The sequence below is a fragment of the Polistes dominula genome, unplaced genomic scaffold (genome assembly GCF_049000335.1).
Source record: "Polistes dominula isolate Pdom_NZ unplaced genomic scaffold, Pdom_raw_medaka contig_33, whole genome shotgun sequence".
In the NCBI taxonomy this organism is placed as follows: domain Eukaryota; kingdom Metazoa; phylum Arthropoda; class Insecta; order Hymenoptera; family Vespidae; genus Polistes; species Polistes dominula.
The window spans coordinates 2313231-2336702 of record NW_028300998.1 but is presented as its reverse complement, the minus strand read 5'-3'; the positions used below and the strand labels follow the sequence as shown (position 1 = coordinate 2336702).

The following is a 23472-nucleotide window of genomic DNA, read 5'->3' as shown; positions in this document are numbered from 1 at the left end:
ATAAATAGCATTCTATTGATAACATTAATAAATTTGTTTTTAAGATTGAATAATATAATTGCAAGTAAGATATGATTCGATATATTGCAGTGTTTATTATTGATAGTTGATTATTTAAAAAGTAGAACGTTTTTCACATTATGCGATATTTATAATTCATTCAGATAATTATACAACAATGATAAATAATTGTATATATATATATATATATATATATATATATATATATATATATATATTGTAAAGAAAGTTTACTTTCTGTGATTTAAATTTGCCGCGCTTTCATAGATCCGCGCGCCTTCGATAATAGGATCGTTAGGTTAGTGAACTGGGAAACATAGGTGGGGATAAGAACAAAGCCTAGAAGAAGAACGAGCTCAGTCCAAGAAGAAAGACCAATAAGAATAGAAGTAAAAAGGTAGATAGATAGAATATTATAAAGACATAAAGAATAAATCTCAATTGTTGTTTCTCTCGTTCACAGGTAACTAATAATTGTTAAATTATTTTGTACATATCATATTTCATATTTTATCGTAAATGTCATAATAATTTAAGCTATTGTACAGTAGTACATACAACTTTGATTATGTGACAAAAATCTACGATAATATGAGACTAGTACGATAATTGTACGATAATTTTAAGTAAGTTTAATTGATAATATTTCGTATTGAAATATTTTTATTCTCCACTGGTTTGAAACATGCAGCGCCTCACCAGCATACTATTATTATTCTCTAATGAGAATAATACTTTCATGAAAATTTTCCTTACCGACGTCATCATCTTCATCATTTTTTAATTAGAAATTTGAATAACTTGCTGTGCGCGCGCGCCTTAATTTCAACCAATTAGAAATCGGTATGCAAATTTGTTAAAATATATTTTCAATTTTATTGAAATATTAAATTACCCCATAGATTTAAAAGTAACATGAAACGACATCTACAATTTTCAAATATACTAGTCTAATGTCAGTGCTGTACAATATGTAATATGTAACCTGTTTCTATCTAATTAACAGATATTTATTTAACACAGAAGTTTTCATTATTTTTTACATTTTTCAATAAAAAAAGATTTATAACTTAATTACAACAGTAATGAATCTGCCAAATAAACATTTAGATTATAAAAATTCAGTCAATTATTTAGTTATATTAAAAAATGTTATTTATGCGTACGATCATTTTTCGGTAAACCCGACAATTTTACGGCACTGTGTTGATCAGACGGGCTAAAGTCTCTGGGAACATTGATAATACAAAAGAATTTAACCGTCCTTTTGAAACGATAATTCAAACGAGTAATGTTCGCTTACATATACATATATATATGTATAACATGAAATATATATTTTCCTTATTAAATATTTGAACAACTGTAAAACCTAAGTTTTTTTCTTTTATTTCTTTTTTTAACAATAATTGTTATAAAATTATTAAAAGTTATAATTGATTTGAATGAAAAAGATTGAACTTATTATTTTCGAAAAATGGCAATTATTTAAATTATATAAAAATAAAAAATATACATTTATTTTATACGCTAATATGTATTCACACATTTACATAGCCATAAAATTGAAAAAACATTTTTTGATATTTAACAAATTTTTGTTTCCTATACACAATGAGATTGTGATTAATGTTAAATTGTTGAGAAATGATAATTGTATTGACTTGTTGATTACACTTCTCGGAATTTTATGATGTTTTCGTGCATAATATAATTGATAACGTCGTATACATTTGGACTTTGTAAAATTTCAAAAAAAAAAAAAAAAAAAAAAGAATAGATCAAATAGACATGTTTAAAGTAACAGTACAATGTACAATGTACTATTATATATTGAATATGTTAAATTGTTTGATGTTTTTATTTTCGTAAATAATATGTTTGATTAGTATGCACGATCAAGTGTGTTTCAATATGTTTCATCATCAACTTACATTTTACTGAAATATTATTTTTGTTTTGTTTTGTTACAAAATTTGTCTTGATTTTATTAATATAGAGATCTCTTAATATTTTCACACCAAAATCTTATTCCCGTTATAAAAAATTATTAGTTTGTAAAAATATCATTTATCTAATAATCATTCATTGTAATATTATCACAGTTGTCAATTTGATTTTGTTTTTTTAAATTATTCAAATAATTTTCATATTCACATAAAAATGTGATATACATATATTACAAATGAACAAATTTCAATCAACTTTGTATAACAGTTAAATTTACGATTAACACATTGACTGCCGTTATAGGTCACCGGTGATCTCTCAACACGACCAATAATAAAAATACATGATTGGAGTAAATATCGATATTGATAAATTTACAAATAATACCATTGTTTTTATAAAGGTTTGAAGAAAATAATGGCATACAAAATATGCAACGATTATTTTATAATTACAAGGAAAATATGCGTGACGTGTAAACGACGTTTTTTCTGTATGTAATTGCTTGAAAGAAAAAAAAAAAATACAATCTTCATCATCAGAACATTTCATTAAAAACATTGCAAACTTTATATCCTAAAATCTTGAATTAAAATATCTTTCGAGTTACTACTTGTTTGTATAACATCATTTAATTTACAACAAAAGTAATCACAGTAAAGTTCTATTGTCAATTTCTTGTAACATATTATTATAATTAATCGCAATGATAAATTATAAGCCATCATTTGATCAGACAAATCAATTATAGATTTTCATAAATTATAATCTATTACCATTTTTGAACAGTTTGAAACAACTGATGATTACAAAAATTGTCTACAGTGTCTTGAGGATCACCACCAGTGACCACACCACAAATAATGCATTAAACAAAATATGCATCCCATAATAAAAAAAAGAATTCATGTAGGCACCACAGGCAAATATCACGTGAAACGTGCGCGGCAAGTCAAAGTGTTAATTTTAGCCATTATCGATCATCAGCCATTTTCATAACATTCTCATTAAATTGTAGCTGATTTGGTTTATACATATATGCAATATACATATTTCATTTGTCATTTTTATGTGACAGATGAACGCAACGTCAAAATATCGTTGTCATGGGAGACGTGACTGACTACCGATAAGGGTTAATATATTTATATATTGTATTAATATATTTAAACTAGCGTGATAATCAGCAACAAGGTAATACACTTCTTGTAGTATTTACAATATCTCATCATTGCACTTAGTATCGTAAATTTGGTCATTAAAAAAAAAAAAAAACATAATATTTATGTACAAAACATAAAATACAACCTTACTTCATAAACAAGAAATATCACCAAAGTCAATTTTTATAAGCTGATTTCTAACACATGCGGAACTATTTAAGTGTCATCGTTTTTGTTATGTCTGTATATATCATTTAAATCACATAATTCTTGAATAGTATTTTTTGTTATATTAGTGTAACTGTCAGTCATGTTATTTTCTCCAACATTGTCCGTTTCCAATTTAACATTATCGTTTCCTTCCTCCTGAAAAATGATATTTGAATAATTTTATAATATACAGTTCTATTTATCTATTCTTATTTACATACCTTTAAATCTTCTGATATTGATAGTCCACTTAATAAATTTGTGGACAATTCGGTATCAAAAGTTTCGAATTCTCCTAATCCTGCTGTATTTAGAGTCAGATCAAAATACTGTTGATTGATACCTAAATCCGTAGCTAAATCTATCTTATCTAGATTACCTATAGAAAACAAAAAACAAAAAAAACAAGTACAAACAACGATATATGCATATTTGACAATAATGACAAAACCAAAAACAAGAATAGAGTAAATAATGTAGAATAAAGTTTTTAATATATGAGGGCTACGTTTTCAAAAGAAACAATTTTGAACATTTGTTCGATAAATTAGTACTTACCCCGTAAATTTTCTCATCATACAAATAATTTCATAAATAACAATGAAACTATGTTTTAGCATTTTCCAAATTATTTTTTTTTGAAAACAGAGCCTTATATTTAAAAACTTAACTCTACATTAATCAATTTATTTCTTTTTTTTCACTAAGAATTCGGTTGTATCACTGTTACTGGAAAATCCTGTAAAAAAAGTATGTATAAGTAATTTTACCATTATTATATATAGGTTCCAGGCCAGTATTTAAATGTTTCGATGTAACTTTGCTTAATATCATTTGGTCTGTATTAGACAAATTACTTTCTTGTAAAAATGAATATTGTTCTGGAACAGATATTCCAACTGAAGGTTGTTGTGTCATATTAGAACTTGACGGTTGATACGAAGGAGATAGATGTGTTTGTGCCAAAAGTGGATTATATGAATTATATTCCATAGGTGACGCAGTTCGACATGGTGAAACTTGAGGTCTGTAAGATAAATCCAATATTAACGGTGTCAAATTTAATATTATAAATAATACAAATGTTACATTAAAGTACTTTAGATTATATGAACCGTATTCCATAGGTGATGTAGCTCGACCTGGTGAAACTTGAGGTCTGTAAGATATATTTAGTATTAACAGTATATAATTTTATATTATGTGAGAGTATATATATATATTATAAATTTATATATGTATATAAATAAATATTGTATTAAAGTACCTTAGTGTTTGCAAATTAGATAAAGGTTGAGATTGCAGTGGAAGTTGCTGCTGAGGCGTAGATTGAAGTTGAGGTTGAGTTTGAGGTTGAGATTGCAACGAATAAGATCCTAAGTTTGTAGTATATCTTCCAAATGGTAATGGTCCCGCTTCTACTGGTTCTGGTTTGATAATATTGTAGTACTGAGCATTTTGATAAGCAGCTTCTGCAGCACCTATAATATGATGTAATTAATATACTATATTATACGTTATAAGATATAAAATATAAAATAAATTAAAACAATGCATAACAAAAATTAGACACACATGTATGATAACTTCGTGCAAACGGAGATTAAATAAAAGATTAAGCGTTGTACAAAACAAAACACACAATGGAGTAATTTTGTTATTAGAAATAACGAGCAATGTGTGAATTAATTGCGTCTATACACAAAATGTCTATTAATAACAAACACATTAATTAAAGTATACATAGGTGATATCAAAAATGAGTATGAGATAATAATTAAAATTTGTCTACGACAAAATTTGATTATATGTTCAATTTTGACATTGCATACTCTATTTGACTAACTTAATTTAAGTATACGATAATCACAAATATATATATATACAATTACACTAATAAACACAATTAATTATTATTGAAAACACTGTAGTAACGAGATATCCGTACCTGTCTTTCCTATACATAAGTGCATTTGATCTGAAATGTGTTCAACAGGTTTATGGAATAAATATACACAACATTTGATTGCCACTTAGTCATCATACATCTGTATAGATATATATATATTATGTACTTTATACACATTATTCATATTATTTTGTTTACTCAATCGCTTTTTAAAGATAAGCATTCTATAAAAATTGCACTATACAAATATTGCACGTGTTTTTTTATTTTATTTTATGACTATATGTATATAGTAAAATCATTACAATGATGTTATTTAAAATTTTTCAAAACATCATTTTACAAGAGCAGAGCATTTCTTCAAAAATACGTATTTATTGTCACAAATCATACTAAAAATCAATGTTCACAAATATCCTTATGTTTTTTTTTTTTTTTTTTATATCACCATAGAAATGCAATGATCTAAGCATTCTATATAATTTCACGTGTTTCTTTGCAGATACAAAAATACAATACACTTTTCTGAAAGTGCACAAAGTTACTATTTCTTACATTGCAAAGTACAAGTACAAAGGCTTATATAAAATACACTTTTAAAAAAGTACAAAATGAAGAAGATTGTTAATACATGAAAATATGTATGTATTTAATCTTGAATCCCTTTTCACTATGAAAATCGTTAGCAAGCAATTATACAATTGTTTTGTTTTAAATAGATTTATCACCCATTTTTATTGGAATTAAATGCAACTGTGATGATATTCTTTCAAAGTGAAAAGGAAACAATATTGTTAGTATATAATAAGATAACCATTGAATCGTTTAATATTCTCAAGAATATAAATCGGCTGTTTTGCGAAAATTGCAGTGATTCACAATTTTTTTTTTTTTTTTAGTAATTTTTCAAGTTTCTTATAACAATCAACAAATATAGAAAATAAATTGAGCAAAGAGCATTAAAAATAATCTTCTTTGGCTCCTTAGATCGTAAAATTATTTTTTCTTATACATACATACATACATACATATGTCTGTATGCGTACAAATATATAGACACAATCAATATTCTTTTTACATAGAAAATGAAGCAGTAAATGATTCATTATAAATTGTTTTTTTTTTTACAGATATTTGAACATGTTTAAATGATAATGAATGACATCAATGATTTATCCAACCCATCCCCAGACAAGCTTTTAAATTGTTATAGATTTTAGAAAAATACTTACTCTTCTGAGCCTCTGCCTGTAAACCTCTCAAGAGTATCGCATTTGGGCTGTTATCAAACTTTTGTCGCTTTCGTTTTAATGACTCACTACTACCTAAAAAGTTTTTCATATTAACCATTAGTTATTACAATAAGAAAATGTAACTTTTTCAACAAAGGCCCCATATGTTTCGAAGTCCTATAAATTGTTCGTTAATATATCTTTCTGTTAACAAATAAAAATCATATCTTATAAAATATATAAATACTCATATTACATATAATTGAGTTTATAAAATCACAAATAATATAAGCAATAATAAAATAATTAGGATAAAATAATAAACAAGACCACAAAATTCCAGTAGTAGTATATACTGAACATAACAAGTTATAGCTACTAAGAAATATTAATAATCTGACAAATTTAATATCTTTCAACAGGACTATAAAACTTGACTAGATATGGTTTTTACTTTGTTTTCATAACAAACAACAAGCGTCATCGACGGCATTTACATTTTATGCCGTTTTCAAAAAACATCATCTGAAAACTTATTTATGTAAAACGACACTTTTTTTTTCCTATTTGTAAGAATAACAATAATGCCAGTATTTAAACCACTTAAACAATTGTGGTAAATATAATCAAATTATTTGACAATTTTTTGTTCATCATCAAGTTATATTATATCATAAAATGCATCATTGAAAGCAGAAATATTTTCTATCATTATTTCATGCTACAAAAATGCAATATTATTGAAATAATATAATAAAATCTTTGCCACTTTATGAATATTTGAAATATGATAAAGGAGGAAGGCATATCAAATTGATTAATTGCATTATACAGGTGACTTTCATATATAACACGGTTTGTTAGAATTTTAAAATTCAAATGCAAATTCCTATATGAAACAAAGAACTGGTACAAAAAGAGAAGTGGTTAAAAAAAAAATAAAAGAAAACTAATGTATTTTTATAATTAAAAGAAATATTTTTATGAAAGTAATTGCTCTAAGTTAATTTTAGTCAGTTGGTAAGGGACTTAGAGTCAATAAAAGATTAATTGTTATGATATTTTGATTATTGCATAAGACTGAGTGTTTTAAAAAAAGTATTCATATTTATATACGTTTATATATAAATATCTGTTAAACTTGTATATTTCTGTTATATTTGTACTTATATAAAGTCTTGTGTTTATTTTTTATCATCCTATCTCTATTCCCACATAACGTTTCATATTGTGCAGAAATTTCATTAATTTTCAAATCATGTAACCAACGATCTTGTTTTCTAAGAAGCCGTGTTAAACGGGATTTCCTAATATTTAAAAAAAAAAAAAAAAAAACAAAAACAAAAAAAAGATAAGAAACAAATATAAATAGGGTTAAAAAAAAATGTGTTAAAAATAAAATATTAAGATTCTTTTTCTTCCGTTAATATTTTTCCTCCCTCCACAGGACTATAATAAAAAGACATTTCATCGAATTCAGATGCGGTTGCATGTGGCGCCATAGTAGTATAAAGAGCATAATGTTCAGCTTCTGTTAAATCAACCCCATAAGGTGGTGTTTCATCACCTTCTAACGTAAGAGATTTACTAGTTATACTTGCAATACTATGTCTAGATATTTGCGTTGAAGAATTATCTTGAATATTTTTTAACAAAAACGAAGCATTCTCTTCTCCTGTATTAAATAAACGATTATTATTGTCCGTGGGTACATTGGAAGTTGTTGTTACATCCTTGTCTTTTTTCATTTTCTTTGCAAATAGTTTAGAAAAGAGATTTTGTTTAGATTGTTTGGGTAAGGTACCAGCAGGAAGAGAAGGTAAATTCTTGTTTGGAGCTTCAGAGGAAGATTCGATTATTGGTTGAGATGATGTAGGCCGTGGTAAAACAGGCATAGAAGACATTTTACGTATACGTTTAGGTGGTAAAGGTGGTAATTTTTCTTCAAATTTTTGTGTAACATCTCTTTTCGTTGCTATTGGCGAAGAAGACACTGATACGCATACGTCTTGTTTTGGTGTTGATACATCCTCATATTTTCTTTCATCAGGTATATCAAATAATTCTATTGGATTTTTCATAGCCATTTGAAGACTAGTATAAGTTTGATTATCACAAACATCAACATCCATGGATCTTTCAATCACATTTTGATCAAGAGTAGCTTGTAACAATTTCGTATGTGTATCAGCGTAAATTTGATCTAACTCTTCCACTTGGGATATCAAATCGTTTAACGATTTATTACCATCCTCCATTTCGTTTTTAATCTCAGCTGTATTTTCTTTCTCTTTAAAAGAAGCTTGATTTTTTTGTACCCACTTTCCTACTTCCGAATAGTCAAACCAATCAGATTTATTTTTTGAATTGACAATGTTTTTATTATTTAAACATTTTGTATCGTCGTTTGTTAAATTTAACTTTGTTTGAGAAATCATTTCTGATTGGTTATCAAGCGTATCTCTATAATCGTTTGAAAATGTATTATTCTCTGTACTAATATCATTACCAGTGATATACTTATTGACTTGTACGTTTCCTTTAATCGTACTATTAGAGTCAATTGGCATTTCATTATTATCATAATCAATAGTATTATTTTTCATAAAACAATCAACATTTTTTACATTGTTTTGATCAATGTCAGTACTTCCATTGTAAGAATTTGTAGTATTTCTAATATTATATAAGTCATTTAAAGCACGTAGTACTGAAATTTTATTATTTGACTTTTTTGTGTCTAAACTATTATTATTATTATTATTATATTCATCAATATTACAAGGCACTTTTGGTACTACATTGGGAAACAATGTAGCCTCGGTCGTTAAAATTTTACCAAATGTACTGTAATCTACTTTTTTTCGAGCAAATGCTTTCCGCAAAGACCAGAAAGCAGGCATACCTGTATCCAATGGTGACATTTCAAATGGATGTGGTTCACTTGTCACACCATCTGATGGCCTCTTCAATTGGATGTAAATTTGTACTGGTTCTTCTATTTGTAGAAGACGAAAACTTGGGGTTTTAAACACGATCGCCGTCTAATTATAATAAATTATTTAATAGTAGAGAAATAAAGCATTAATCTTATAATAATAACAAAAGCACATTTTAATACCTGCTTGTGGACATCTGTGGGTGCGAAATCTCCATACCCTTCCCAAATAACATGTCCATTTTTTTCTTCAAAAAACCTAACTTGTATGTCTTCTTTAGCTACTTTTTCGCATAAAAGTATCATCTTCATACCTCCGCAAGAAGGAGCTCTATTATGACTTAAATGGTTGATCGAAAGGTCGGACATTGCCTCTATAATGATATATATGTAAAACAATAATGAATAATTTTGAATATAAGTAAATTAAAGAAAAAATAAAAATTACTTTTATCAAAAATAGGATCTGATACTACAGGTTGTAATGGATGAGTAAATTTTCCTTTTCGTGTTCCTTCTAAAAATACTTGAAAACATAGTCTCACTGCATTAAGATCGATGCTAGTAGGTTGTTTTCTATGTTCAAAACCAGCTATAATGATAAAAGCAATAATAATACATTAATAATAAAGTTAGTATTAAAACAAGTGAATACTTAGTATCTTGAAAAATTTACTTCGAAAAGGATCGACACGAATTTCTTCTCTGATTTTCAGTGCTTCCTCTATGTCTTTTTTCTTGACACATTGGATACCCAAATTAGCAAAAGTTACAGTCATGTTATCAGATGTAATTTCAAGCGTACAGATGCCTTGTTTACATGCTTCTTTGCCAACGAGATTATGGGGATGAGGTCTGTACGGTAAATCTTTTGTTACACAAGATACAACTACCACAGCTCGACCTTTATAGCCTACTATCTGTATGAAAGAATAATTTAACTTTTACTTTAGATAAAGTATTCATAATTTAAAAGAAACATTGTTTTCATTATTTCTTCTTGTTATTTTACACTTACTCTTATAGTAGGAAAAGTTTTGTTTTCCGGTGTACTGTTAACTCCAGGTATACTACCAGCAGATCTACCTTCACATTCATAACGAAAGCGCAAGCTTTTGCTTGCAGGTTGTTCTACTATCTCCACATAAGGTTGTGCCATGTGCTTTCTATTAATTTCCATCTTGTCTTGATCCATGTGTCCGTTAGATTCCACAAAACCAGGGTCGGTAGTTTTGATGACCTCGACTTCAAAGGAAAATCAATTGAAGTATATTATATAATCCACAGCTAGAACGATACAATAATTATGAATACTCACTGACATCACTTATGTTCAAGTTTTCATCGCTTATATCATGTTCCATGATAACTGTTAAACTTTTGATTTACAATAGTGAATTACGGCCATCTAACATATAGGGAACAAACGAAAGATAAATAAACTTTCATATTATTTTAAATCTCATTTTCTGCACTTAATAATAATAATAATAATAATAATACTTTACAAAAAGAAATATTAAAATTCTAGTATACGAATAAATAAAAAAGAAATTAATTGTCAATAATAAAAAGAAATTTGTAGGTTCTGTTCAGTGATCTTTCGTCTTATAAACAAATAAAATAAAAGTAATAGAAAATATGATATCATGGAAAGGATTAAAATTGGGATAGTATTAAAGAAGAAGCATGCAGCAAGAAACATACTTTAATCACCTACAAATTATAACCACAAATGACACTGACACTTCACGTTTTTTCTTTTTTTCGACACGATCAAAATATAATTGTCAATACGAATAAACTACTTTATCTAAATAAACATATTTTTTTTAATGAAATGTAACGTTTTATTTTTAAGAAAAAAAGAGAAAAAAACAAACAAAAAAGTAAAAAATGTTAGAAGAAGAAAAAAATTCAACCGGTTAAAACAAGCTTCTATCAAAGACTGATAATAAACGAATCGGTGTTCGAACCCGAAGAAAAACGAACGGGAACGATTGAGAAACGTAATAACACGAAGAAGAAATGGCGCGCGACTGGATTTCCAGCTGTTCCTTGGAGAGAAATCGACAGCTGTTTTTACCAAATATTACATTCCTATGAGAATTGGATGCAGCTTACAAGTGTCTCACGAGAAAGCGAACAAACGAATTAAGGATGAGAAATAGTAGGGAAGAAGTAGGAAGAGAGGGGTTGGTTTCTACGCTGAGCCAATCATTATTTTGGGAAGGCCTAGGACCGTACGGGTACTGCAGCTATTATTAAACTATCGTAGGACAATATGAGGAGACTTGCCTGCAGTAAGATCTTCTACATCGTTAACGGCATGCACGTTCGACAGAACTTCTTTCTTTCTCTCTCGCGCGTAACGAGAGAGAGAGAGAGAGAGAGAGAGAGAGAGAGAGAGAGAAAGAGAAGGAAAAAGAGAGGGGGAAAAAGAGTAAATTAAACAAGCGCGGGGTTCATTTGTTCAATTTTTCCCTCTTTTCCAACCAATAGTTTCTCTCTTCTTCTTTTTTTCTCACTGTATGATTTTCCGAAGAATGAATAACCCTTTCTTACATTCTGATGCACTATACACTAAATAAACGTACGATAAGAGTTAGCACACTATTTTAATCGAGATTTAATCGATTTTCTTTCCTCTTCTTTTTCTTTTAATTACAATCGTTCTTTTTAAATACGTTTTAAATACGTTTATCGTTTTTAATATATATATATATATTTATACGTATATAAGTGTAATTTATTTTTCATTAAGAAACAAAATGGTCGCAATTGCACATTTGAACACAACGATTAAAAAAATATTATTGAACAAAGAGAAAATTGAGCGTGAACGTTTTTAGAAACGAATTGTACGGTTAGCGGTACGACTCTGCTTATGCTGCTTTTCAACACTACAATGATGAGAAGGAAGAACTCATTGCGCAGAAGAAGAGGGGATTGTTCGAGTTAAATGAGGAGGGAAAGGGAAAAGAGGAGAAGTATTGCGAGAAGAGAAGAGAAGAGCGCGTTCGTTATCGTCGCGCCTTTCCGTGCCGATTCCACGCCTTCGAGCTTGATCGGAGATATTCGGCGAATCTTAACGAAGATGTACGATCAATCCTCGATTTTACCCGATCCCGTTTACTCCTTTCGTTTCTCCAATCTTTTCCCTGTTTCCCAACGAGATAATCGAAATTTATAATCGATCGAGAGAACGTACCACTCATTCGGCGCGTGCAATTCTAAGAAGGGATTGCCTCCAACACTTTCTACGAATTGTATTAATCTTTTTATGCTGCCATTAAACACGTCCTCTTTACATTTATCTCATTGTCAATAATAACAACGTAAGATCAAAATTAATTTTTTTTTGGTTAATTGCTTTTTCTTTTTTTTTTTTTGATTTGATGATACCAATTTTTCAAAGCTCTCGAAAAGTGACAAAATTATATATATATATATATTAGATATTAGATATGATATACAAATAATATATAAATATTTTGAAATTCCTTCATTTGTAAACTGTTGTATAATTGATCCCTTTTCATTTGTAAGTTTCTCATTTGACCTTGACTTTTTATCAAGGTCAGAAAATTGAGCGCGAAGCAAACGCGAAGTTTCGCAGAACATAACCTTTGTTAAATTGATCCGCGATTATCATCGATTTTTACTACACGACTTAACTTATTCACAATACTTGATTTTTTGTTTCGTTTACTTTCTGGTATTCATGTTGTCCGCTTTGAATCAGGTTTGTGTGATGTATATATATATATATATATACATTTGTGTTATTTATTTATAAAAACATTTATAATGATAGATACTCTAGGAAGAAGAGCATATGTAACTCATAAAATGATTGCATTGATTATTGTCACGTAATGTTTAGAATTTAATAGAGAAGCTTTATACTTGAGTATGTACCTGAATTCTCGCGTGTACAATGATGAGTAATACTTTCCATACACTTCCTGTATATAATACAATACAATATATATTCAGATAGGTATATACAGATGTATACAGGTGTATACAGGATATCTTAGCAAAACAGAAGATTAACAAAATCTATTGTTTCAGGTACGTTTAGGGTAGAGATTATTTGCTTATTTACCCTGATTATTAGCATCATAACATTTAAAATAATGAACTAGTGGATCCATGTGTAACATGGATTTCACGAAATATTGTGGAATTTTAAGAAAATAATGATTTTATACAGAATGCGTTTAATGACAAACATTTGTTAGGAAAAATCGATTTTTATAATCGCCCGTTTCTGTGCTGTACCTTGTGTATGCATATTATTATATTCATGTATATTCAAATATCTTAAGGAAAAGAAAGAGATTGGAAGATTGAAATAAGTAAAAAAATTATATACAGGGTGGAATGAAATTCGCGAACTAATCTAATTTATTTTAATTTAGTATTTAAATTACTTAACCCATAATCGATGTTCACATTTGGGGTATGATTTTAGCTGACCTTGTAAATTAGGATGTATAAACTGTAAGTGTATAATTATTCGAACTATTATTTTGAATATATTAAAAAGAAATATCTCTGATGCGTTTATTTTTATTTGTAAAACATTTGATGTGAAGTTGGAAAAATTCAATCACGGTATGGGAGATCAAAATAACGTTTTTCGTTTTTCTTTTTCAGAAATAAGTATATAATACATCCCGTAACCATGACAAAGAATAACGAAAGAAACAATCTCGATCGCCAATGCGAAGAGAATTTCATTTGCAAAATAATTACAAGAAAAAAGAAGCAATGCCAGAAATAACGCTCTTCTCCGCGAGTAATTCGCCTATTCTACACGCTCTAGCGAGTGCCAGTAAGGAAAATAATCCTTCTGGTTCCTCGGTAACAGTAAATCTTAAACAATGTGTAAGGCATAAGCTTCAATATTCACAATTGCCTATAAGATGTCAACGAACGAACCCATACTATAGACCCATCCGTAATCCCTTCAAATTAGTCGGACTAAGTGCAATTAATCATAATAACGCTTCTATTGTAACAAGTAAAAGCTGCCCAGATAGTAGTCATACTAATTCGACCTGTTCTTCACCAATTTTACGAGCGATCGGTCCATCAAGCTGTAGAAAAAGTTTATCCATGACTGATTTATCACCTACAGCTATTGATTCAGAGACAAATGATTTCAGGTAAATAAATTAGGTACTTAAAATAACTTTCTAATATTGTGCCATCTTCAACGTTGTCGACGCCATGTTGAATGTCGACATTATTGACGCCATGTTTGAACAACGATACTATTGAGGCCATATTTAACAAAATTTATTTGTTATATGTATTTATATATTAAATATTATTCATTTTATAGATCAGAGAGTAATTCGTCATTAGGACTTCGTGAAGATCAAGGAGAACGTAACAAGGACAGCGTAAGGACTGGTAACGGTGTCCTAAGAATTGGACATCGAACATGGACAAATAATTTTCTGTCTACGAACATCGAAGTGGATGGAAATTGTCTTTCGCAAAATCCGGGAAAAGCTGCGAGTATACTTTGTCATGTATTGGTATTAAATGCTTGGAGACGCAGACGAGCTGATGTTGGCCAGCTTCAAGAAACGATCGATGATTTAACCCGACAGATTGAGCATCTACGTTTGCAGATCGTTGTTCTTCGGCGTTTGCTTGACACGGAAAATGACCGTGTTAATAGATTAAGTAAGGAAGCTCAGCGTTCTAAGATCCAGATCGAAGAATTATCTCAAGAACGTGATGTTCTTAAAAAGGTAAAATAAATCATTTATTTACCTAATTATTAACAAGTTATTTAAATAATTCATTAACCTATTTATCCAATCATAAGCAATAAAATATATTTAATTTTACACTTATTTATTTGTTAAAGTAACTTGAATCGAGTTTGAGATTATATAAAGATTAAATTATAATATTGTTTAATGTTCTTGCTGAATATCAGGGTTTCATCATTTCAGATTGTATTTTGTAGGTTGATGCAAAACAATAAATTAACAGAACAGTTTTAAATCGCGATAATACTTTTATATTAGGACCAAAACATCATTAAAGTCCTTCGTATAAGACCCAAGAAGTTTATAGTTGCGCAGGTTTCATTTGGATAAGTTGGAGAATATGTAGCTAGCAGGTGTGATGTATGTGTGAAAGCGTGACACCCTCCGCTCTCGACGAATACGAGAGTTCAATGACGTGTTTCTAAGTAGGGGGATGACGCTACCGAGAGAACTTGCAAGGCACATTTTAGCCATGCATCGAAAAGTACATCTCAAAAGCTCATCATGATTTCCTTTCTTTGATCTTTTCGCAATCATATTTGATTGCGGTGATAAATTACTATTTTAACCATAACATAAGTTTTTTGAATCCAACATTTTTGCAGTATTTTTTCTCTATACCTATACATTTATTTTTATATATATATATGCATATATATTTATATGCTTTTTTTTGTATATTACAATAGAAAAATCAAATTTGATAATAGAAATACAGTTCGTTTCTCTTTTCGATAGTCGTAAATAAATATATTCGTGTCACTGGTTTTCCTCTCTTTTTCTCTTACGCTTTGTATGCTTACATCCACGTTCACGGGTTTCGGCCACGGATACGTGTGGCCAACGAATTCAGAGCATAGGGTGCTTACACAAGCGAGTATCTGGCACTATGCCAGCAGCTAATTATGAAACGAAAGAGCTACGTATACCGTACGGTGGTTGCTGTTTAGTTCACCAGTGGTCACAGGATTTTATCTCTGTAGACTATGCTACATCTGACTTTTCATATATACAATTATTATTATTATTATTTATTTCGAGATATTTTTATATACGAATACAGTTGAAACATGATCCCTTTTATCTTATTATCTGAAGAAATAAAAAACGTTAGAATTCAACGTTAACGTAGTTATATTTATTTATAACTATAAACGCGAAATAAATTTTTTTTTATTTTCAGGAAAAAGATAAATTGAAAGAAGAAGTTAAATGCTTAGAAGATGCTTCGGAAGAAAGATCGGTGACAACAGAAAATCTTAGGAACGAATTGCTCAATGCCCAAAATCAACTTCAAGCATTAGATGGACAAATAGCAAGAGATCGCGAAAAATTGTTAAAATTACGAGAGGAAAAGAGGATTCTTTTGGATAAGGTTCATTAAAATTCAATCTAGTTAAACATTTTTATTATATAATCTATTGATTACTGATAAGACAAGCACTAGTGAGGTAGTTTAGTAAAGAGCTTCATCATATAAATCCCTTTATCTTGCTAGGATGTAAATGAAAAGTGGTTAATACTAGTTTAGTAGTAAGGGCCTTTGACTTGTTCATAGTAGGTTGTTACCAATGCAAAGCTATCGAATGAGTCATGCATCTACTCAATGAAGGCTGATCTAGAGCGAGGGTGGATTCTCTCTTTTGATTCGATGCGAATTCTTATTTTTTTTCTAAGAAACAATGACTCACTCTCTTCACCCTCTCGATTTCCAACGAAATCCTGTATTTTTTTGTTAAGGGCTATGCCATATTTTATACAAAAGTATAGAATATAGTAAAGATTTGTTTTTCTCGTGTAATATTTCATTGTTTGCCAAGTTATTATTAATGTGATGATTCGTTTTACAATTAAATAATTATATTAAAAATGCAAATGTGCAAATATAAGAAATGCAATATGTTTTTTGAATGAAATGAAATAAAATTTTCGTTAGTTAGGTCAACGTACGACGGGGTCGTAGAGAACCTCTGAGTCATACTCTTTGTGTTTCGTTGCTGACTCAATACCGCGTAATACTCTTTGGGTACTAGGAAAAAGGATCGATATTGCTTGCCCTATTAATTCTTTTACGTTGTAGTTTATTATTGTTGGTTAAATTTTGCTATATATTAACGTGCATTTTTTTTCGAATCATAACAACCATCTTGTTATATAACAATTAGAAATAATTATTGATAATTGAAGCTGTGAAAAGATAAAATTTAATAACAAACACCATCCTCGCAATATTTTATATGAATAATTTAAAATAACATTTTCTTTCTTTCTATTGTTTAATTTTTCAAGAAGAACAAGTTCATTCTCTCTTTCTCTCTTACTCCGCATAATTTTAGATATCCGCAAGCGAAGCTTTAGCTACAGAACGTGGTAGCAGAGCAGATAGGGCTGAATCTGCTATTGAGGATTTGCAAATTCGATTGGCTGCACAGATCGCACTTGTTGAATCTGCACAAGAACAGAATCAACGATATGCCAAGTATGCTGTTAATAAATTTAACTCAACAAATAATCTTACTATATATTTTAATAATCAATCATTGTTCGTATTGATAAATATTTGTTATAACAATTTGTAATTGAAGTCATTGAATTCGTAATCCATTGTCAAATGGAATGTTGACGAAGATAAATTATTATTTAAATATTGGCCTTTGATTTATTATTTAGACGAATAAAGGACACGGAAGATGAACGAATGAAATTGGAGAAACAGTTACGATCGAATATAGAGGCGGGAAAAGCTTTAAGCTTGCGTGCTAATATTCTTGAAAGTCAACTGGCCGATAAGGAAGCTGCCTTGCATCGTATCGAATCAATATACAACTCGCAACTGTAAGGTTTAACTTATCTCAAGTAAACAATAAGATTGATTTTTGTATAATAAAAAATATAATTTTATTTATTTCCACATAAGAATGGAACTGAACGGATTGAAGGAACGTTTGATCAGACAATCTCAAGAAGGAGGATGGAGCAGTCGAGTATTACAAATTGCTGGAAGTGTTGTTCGTGCACCACGAGCTATACTGCGTACTCTATCATTTTTATCTAGTACTACTGTACCATCTTAATCGTTATCAGGTATGTTATTATTTTGTATTTTATTGAACAATTTCTCTCATGAATTAATAACATCTTTTTTTTCTTTGTTTCGTCGTTTAGATAAAATTATATATCATATAATTGATTTTCTTTATCAATGATTAACATTTATAGTTCAAGTATGATTGAGGATCACATTGAACGTCACTGAAGATATCAATGTCAATGTTAAAAATGTTCGAATTTAGGGATGAGCTGCTTTTACCTTTTGTTGATCACGAGATGAACTCTTGCGGAAAAGTTATTGCACACTACGGGGAAAATACAAATAATGGGTCTCGTTTAAAAGAAAATTTGCAAGTAAACTCGTCAGAAGAAATATTGTTTAATTATATTTTTACTTTTAATATTTATTTATTTATTTTTTCTTTTTTTTTCTTCTTTTTTTTTTTGGAAGTAAACAAATTTACTCGCTGTAGGAAAGAATCGATAGTTTTATAATCAAGGATATTTCTAAAATAAAATAATAGTGCATGATTATTAATATATACAAATCATGTGGAATATATAACGGTAGGATATATAGGATTATTTAGAATGTATACAAATAAATAAATAAATAAATACTCGTTATATGCTTTTTAATCTATAAGTTTTACACTTCTTTCTTTCGCGCATTTTGATAATCTGATGAAAACAAAATATTGTCAACCCCCAACCGCTAAGATAACGATGCGTGATTTGTCTGTTTACCCGAAGACGAAACTATTAATTATCTAGATTCGAGTTTGTATTTAATAAGTATGATTATCGCGTGTCATTACGATTTCTTGATTATTATTATTATTATTATTTTTGTTCGTAGTTCTTTCTCATGTATGATGAGAATCCTGGTGTTTTTCGACAATACAATTAGCAAAGCAATTAGAAGAAAGCATAACTTGGAATATGCTCAGCGACATTATGCTATAGTATTTTGTTTATATTAGAGAAGACTGGTGTGTTTATTAGAGTTAATTTTTAATGTCAAGCACAACCACGTGCAAGTGTCATTGCTCTTTGGAAATGTACGATCATATTTTGCATTGCTATGGTTTTTCTTGTTTTAAGTACAAGATTGATTTAAAGCATCATCCACGACATGTCTAAGTCAGATTCGTCAAATTTCTTAATTATTTCATTGTATCTTTTTGGTATTTATGTGTATGTGTTTGTTTCATTTCATTTCATTTCATTTTATTTTATGATAGTCTTGTGATTAAGATTTTTCTATTTTCGTCATTTAACTTGACTCGTGTAGTACAGTGGAAGATTGATTAAAAAATGGGTTTTCTTTTTTTTTCTTTTTTTTATGTATATCCTGAGTATGGTATTATGTATTATACAATTCTGAATGGTATATAGTCTTGAGAAATAAATTTATTTTTTGAGTGGTAAGGGATAACATAATATATGTTAGTTTATCTGCAACGGCACGGCACGACAATCGTGATCGTGATATTTTCTTCGATAAGTAAAACTTCTTATAAAACCCGATCCACAGGTCTCGATAGAAAGTAATAAGTATACTGTCGATATTAAGAAATTTTATTCTTTTACCGCGAAACTCGCGTATGTACGCACTAATTAACGAATGTTGTAGAGTATACTCTAAATGTACAATCTAAACATTGTCTTTTGCCTTTGGCTTTGATTATACACTGTGATTGCTTTTGTTCGTAATTGAGTATATATATATATATATAAAATATAATAATAAAGAAGAGGAAAATAATTAATAAGATATGAAACGATTGTACAAATTAAGCGAAATATTTTGTATCTAATTTTTAATACAAAATTTCGTTTTATATGTATATATAAAACAGTAGTACCGAGTACATAAAAATAAGTAAAAGAAAAAAGAAAAAGAAAACAAAAATTAAAATCACTAAATGCAAAGATACTATTATCTTTTTTCTATAGTTTTTTCCTTTTTTTTTTTTTTTGAATCAATAACAATTAATACGATACTTTTTTTTTTTTTTAAAAGTCTACGATAATATCTACAAAAAAATACTATGTTAAATATCTCAGTTTTAATTTACAATAATTCCTGTGCAAATATTGTTAATATTTTGCAAGTCGAATTATGCTGAATCTTATGGCTCGAGTAACGAAACATGTTAATGTATTCTTCAACAATACTTAGAATACCTTACTTATACTAAATTTGGTTTTGAAAAATTCAGCAACCTTTTTCACTTATGATGGAATTATAAATTGCTCTCTTATGTTTTTTCTTTTTTTTTTTTATTTTTTTTTTTTAAGTATATAACGGTTTTTTTTTTATATATAAAAAACGTTACCACAAGCCATTAATTGCGGCATGTTCTTACGCTTAAATTTTGATGGTCATTAGCAAAACGTAAAGATTTGTTATTTAATAATACTTTAAACGTGTCTTACGTCTTTAACGAAATGCAGTTAATAGGTTCTTTAAGAGTATAAAAGCTTAATTATGAAAAGATATTATTGAAAATAAACGTTGAAATGTAAATGAATATTTGTTATCAAATAATACAAAAAAAAAAAAAAAAAAAAAAAATAGGGCCACAACATACATTTCTTCAATTTTTTAACTGGACAAATTATATCGACTAGAATAGACTAGAGGTTAATGTGTATATGTATGTATGTATGTGTGCATGTTCAGTTTTATTTTATATAGCTCTTTCTTTTTTTTCGTTAGATCATACCAAAACCTTCGGTACCTTCACTGATTGCTAATAACAATGCTCGTTCAAAATGATCGTAGCACTCGTAATCGGGCAAGCAAAGTTGATTGAAACTACAAAATAAATTTGAATATATATATAGATTGTTTGTTTAGTTAATTGTAAAATGAATTTTATTTTCATAGTACATACCACGTATGAGCTGTCGGTAAATTGGCAAATGTCGGTGCTGCTGTTATTTGAAAACGTGGGCTGAGTTGTTGAAATCCGCCAGGTGGTAATTGGGAACAACCGGTAGTAAACTGAAGTAATCGTGCCATTTCTTCTCGCGTAAAATTACTTACTGCTGTCCAAAACCAATCGAGGACACGTAGAAATTCTGGAGAACTTCCATTAGCTATGTGATGTGCTCGTAAATCTGCTACATTATATTCACCGGTCCCACATAACAACAACTGTATAAACAAATTTTATTTTATAGAATATGTACAATATTAAATTACATTGGTATATATAATGTATTGATCCGTACTTCTAATTCATTTTCATCGAATATGCCTAATAAGTTGTCTGGAATGAGTTCGTTGAGGCCACGTAGAAAGTGATCTACTTCATTACGAATTGAACTAGCGAGTCTGTGCTGCGCTAATGCATCTAAATATCGAAGTTTCGTTTCATTGGTAACGCGTATTTTACTACCACCAGGAATTAATTCTGCTACCTAGAAGAATAAAGAAAGATGAGTTGCATTGATTAGATATGAATTGAAGTTCCTAACTCACTTTTAATAATTGACCATCCTTATCATATTCCTCTTCAACAAAATACAATTCCATTTCTTCCACGTCATTCTCTAGGATGTATTTCACTTTACTCAAGTATAAATCCGGGTCATCTTGTTCGAAATACTACAAAACGAATCGTTGAACAACGAGAGTAATGGAATTTTTCCAAGCAATTTAAACAGTTTTAAATTTGTACAGATACCTTTACCTTATAATGCACTCTAAGACCTATAATTTGTGCAAGAAAAGATCTTGTAAATCTTGCTCGTACCAATTGTCGATACGATCCACCAAGTGCCGATTCGTATAAACATTTGCCGACTATGCGACCAGCGAATTCGTAGTGTTTTAATTTAAGATGAGCAGGCCGTTTACTGTTAGGATGTACTAAAGCTTGCTGAGATTCACCAAATGATGCAAACAATCCATTTCCTGGATCAAATAGTGCCGCGCATATCAATTCGAACCATTCACGGCGTACTCCACCCCAGTCAACTCCTACATTTTACAATAGCGATGTGAACAATATTAAGTTACAATATTTCTATACATTTCTGATATTTATTGATTGTTACCTTGTTCGCCTTGAAACGTTATCTCAAAGTTTCTACACCAATCGCTAACTGAAAATCCTTTTGTAGCTTTCATCGACTAAAAATAAAATAATAGAATGCAATCCCACCATAATAAAAAAATATATATATTTATCTATAGAAAATGTATGTAATAAGAATGGTTTGAAAGAATTTTTGCAATTACCGACTCTAAAAGTTTGTCTCGTTGTACTTTCATCGATAGCTTCTCGTGATAATATTTCTGGTGATGTTTTCGAACTTCGTGATAAAAAAAATCTTGCTTATCGGCGAAGGTTTCGCTACCGCCGATATTTTTAAGAAGAAACAATGTAAAGGTAGCGGCTATTATGTCACGATATAAAGAAATTAATTCGACAGGTGGCTGACATCCGTCGTCTATCGAAAACGAATGATATCCCTCGTGTTGATTGTTCGTACAGTCAAAATGAAACTGAAAAACAACAATCATATGCTGCAATTCATTTTGATGATAAAATGAATCATAAAATAAATTTTTTTCAATTACATTATATTAATTTACAAATATTGATTCATAATTGTCGGCATATATAATATAATGTTTACCGGCGTTTAAAAACTTACCTTAGTTGAAGGACATAATCTAAAAGTAACGAGTCTTTTAGGAATGAACTTTAACAAATATTCCTTGATCGTTAATTGCTTTGGTGATATATAACAAAAGACCTTTTTTGGCTTAGAGAATCTTTCACCTTGCATACCTAATAATTTAGCAACGTAGCATGTATCTGGATCTTTGGAAGCAACATTACTGTGAACCATTCTTGCAACGGAACCTAAAAAAAAAAAAAAAGCAAAACAAAAACAAATAAGAATAAAAAATAATATAAACATACAAAAAATGCATATATAATCATAAAATAATATAATTTGACATACTTTCCAGAACGATAATGTCGAAGTCTCCATTATGTAATTGTAATCCTGCGAGACTAACGGTCGCATGATAACAACCACCTTTCGGAAAACTAACTTTCAATCGAACTCTCTGATTTGGAGAATCGTAGTCAAGATGAATTGAGTAATCTATAACCGATCCTTTTTCCGCAGGATTACCTATCTGCTGTTAAAATATTCTAATAAATATCAT

At 29.1% G+C, this 23472-nt stretch overlaps 4 protein-coding genes and 1 long non-coding RNA gene across 24 annotated transcripts in view; 2 read left to right on the top strand and 3 right to left on the bottom strand.

The window, feature by feature from the left end:
- Positions 1 to 252: 252 nt before the first annotated feature.
- Positions 253 to 3251, top strand: LOC107064551 (uncharacterized). The gene is made up of 2 exons (XR_001475496.2): positions 253 to 484; positions 3050 to 3251. It is a non-coding gene; the product is annotated as an uncharacterized LOC107064551 (long non-coding RNA).
- On the bottom strand, positions 3102 to 6603 carry LOC149032218 (uncharacterized). 2 transcript variants are annotated; one of them, XM_089173593.1, is made up of 6 exons: positions 6486 to 6603; positions 5293 to 5322; positions 4612 to 4825; positions 4115 to 4503; positions 3566 to 3723; positions 3102 to 3500 (listed from the first exon to the last, which is right to left on the bottom strand). In XM_089173593.1, exons 1-6 carry the CDS (start codon positions 6601 to 6603, stop codon positions 3351 to 3353), a joined length of 1059 nt encoding a protein of 352 aa, XP_089029719.1. In that variant the 3' UTR covers positions 3102 to 3350. The 2 variants fall into 2 exon arrangements, with proteins under 2 accessions (XP_089029719.1, XP_089029720.1); XM_089173594.1 differs by lacking the exon at positions 5293 to 5322.
- Positions 6604 to 7888: 1285 nt separating this feature from the next.
- On the bottom strand, positions 7889 to 12318 carry LOC107064549 (dorsal protein). Of its 5 annotated transcripts, none has more exons than XM_015317332.2 (7): positions 11722 to 12318; positions 10742 to 10831; positions 10442 to 10668; positions 10100 to 10343; positions 9872 to 10015; positions 9607 to 9797; positions 7889 to 9529 (listed from the first exon to the last, which is right to left on the bottom strand). In XM_015317332.2, the coding sequence occupies exons 2-7, from the start codon at positions 10785 to 10787 to the stop codon at positions 7889 to 7891; spliced, it is 2493 nt and encodes an 830-aa protein (XP_015172818.1). In that variant the 5' UTR covers positions 10788 to 10831; positions 11722 to 12318. The 5 variants fall into 5 exon arrangements, with proteins under 5 accessions (XP_015172818.1, XP_015172819.1, XP_015172820.1 ...); XM_015317333.2 differs by lacking the exon at positions 11722 to 12318 and adding an exon at positions 11131 to 11643; XM_015317334.2 differs by lacking the exon at positions 11722 to 12318 and adding an exon at positions 11140 to 11643.
- On the top strand, positions 11625 to 20613 carry LOC107064550 (uncharacterized). Of its 7 annotated transcripts, none has more exons than XM_089173590.1 (9): positions 12521 to 12761; positions 13851 to 13932; positions 14089 to 14600; positions 14780 to 15197; positions 16405 to 16596; positions 17558 to 17700; positions 17892 to 18056; positions 18139 to 18305; positions 18441 to 20613. In XM_089173590.1, the coding sequence occupies exons 3-8, from the start codon at positions 14155 to 14157 to the stop codon at positions 18293 to 18295; spliced, it is 1521 nt and encodes a 506-aa protein (XP_089029716.1). In that variant the 5' UTR covers positions 12521 to 12761; positions 13851 to 13932; positions 14089 to 14154; the 3' UTR covers positions 18296 to 18305; positions 18441 to 20613. The 7 variants fall into 7 exon arrangements, with proteins under 7 accessions (XP_089029718.1, XP_089029716.1, XP_089029715.1 ...); XM_089173589.1 differs by having other exon boundaries at positions 13501 to 13932; XM_089173588.1 differs by lacking the exon at positions 12521 to 12761 and adding an exon at positions 12976 to 13168 and having other exon boundaries at positions 13241 to 13932.
- Positions 18891 to 23472, bottom strand: part of LOC107064596 (apoptosis-resistant E3 ubiquitin protein ligase 1) — a 20939-nt gene continuing 16357 nt past the window's right edge. For 7 of the 9 annotated variants that reach the window (XM_015317431.2, XM_015317432.2, XM_015317445.2 and 4 more), the window contains 9 exons: positions 23262 to 23445; positions 22947 to 23158; positions 22528 to 22794; positions 22344 to 22419; positions 21971 to 22266; positions 21766 to 21891; positions 21516 to 21704; positions 21176 to 21438; positions 18891 to 21096 (listed from right to left, as the gene is read on the bottom strand). In XM_015317431.2, coding sequence (XP_015172917.1) covers positions 20994 to 21096; positions 21176 to 21438; positions 21516 to 21704; positions 21766 to 21891; positions 21971 to 22266; positions 22344 to 22419; positions 22528 to 22794; positions 22947 to 23158; positions 23262 to 23445 — 1716 coding nt within the window. In that variant the 3' untranslated portion in view covers positions 18891 to 20993. The remainder of the gene's footprint in view (positions 21097 to 21175; positions 21439 to 21515; positions 21705 to 21765; positions 21892 to 21970; positions 22267 to 22343; positions 22420 to 22527; positions 22795 to 22946; positions 23159 to 23261; positions 23446 to 23472) is intronic. The other 2 variants (XM_015317434.2, XM_015317448.2) reach the window with 1 other exon arrangement.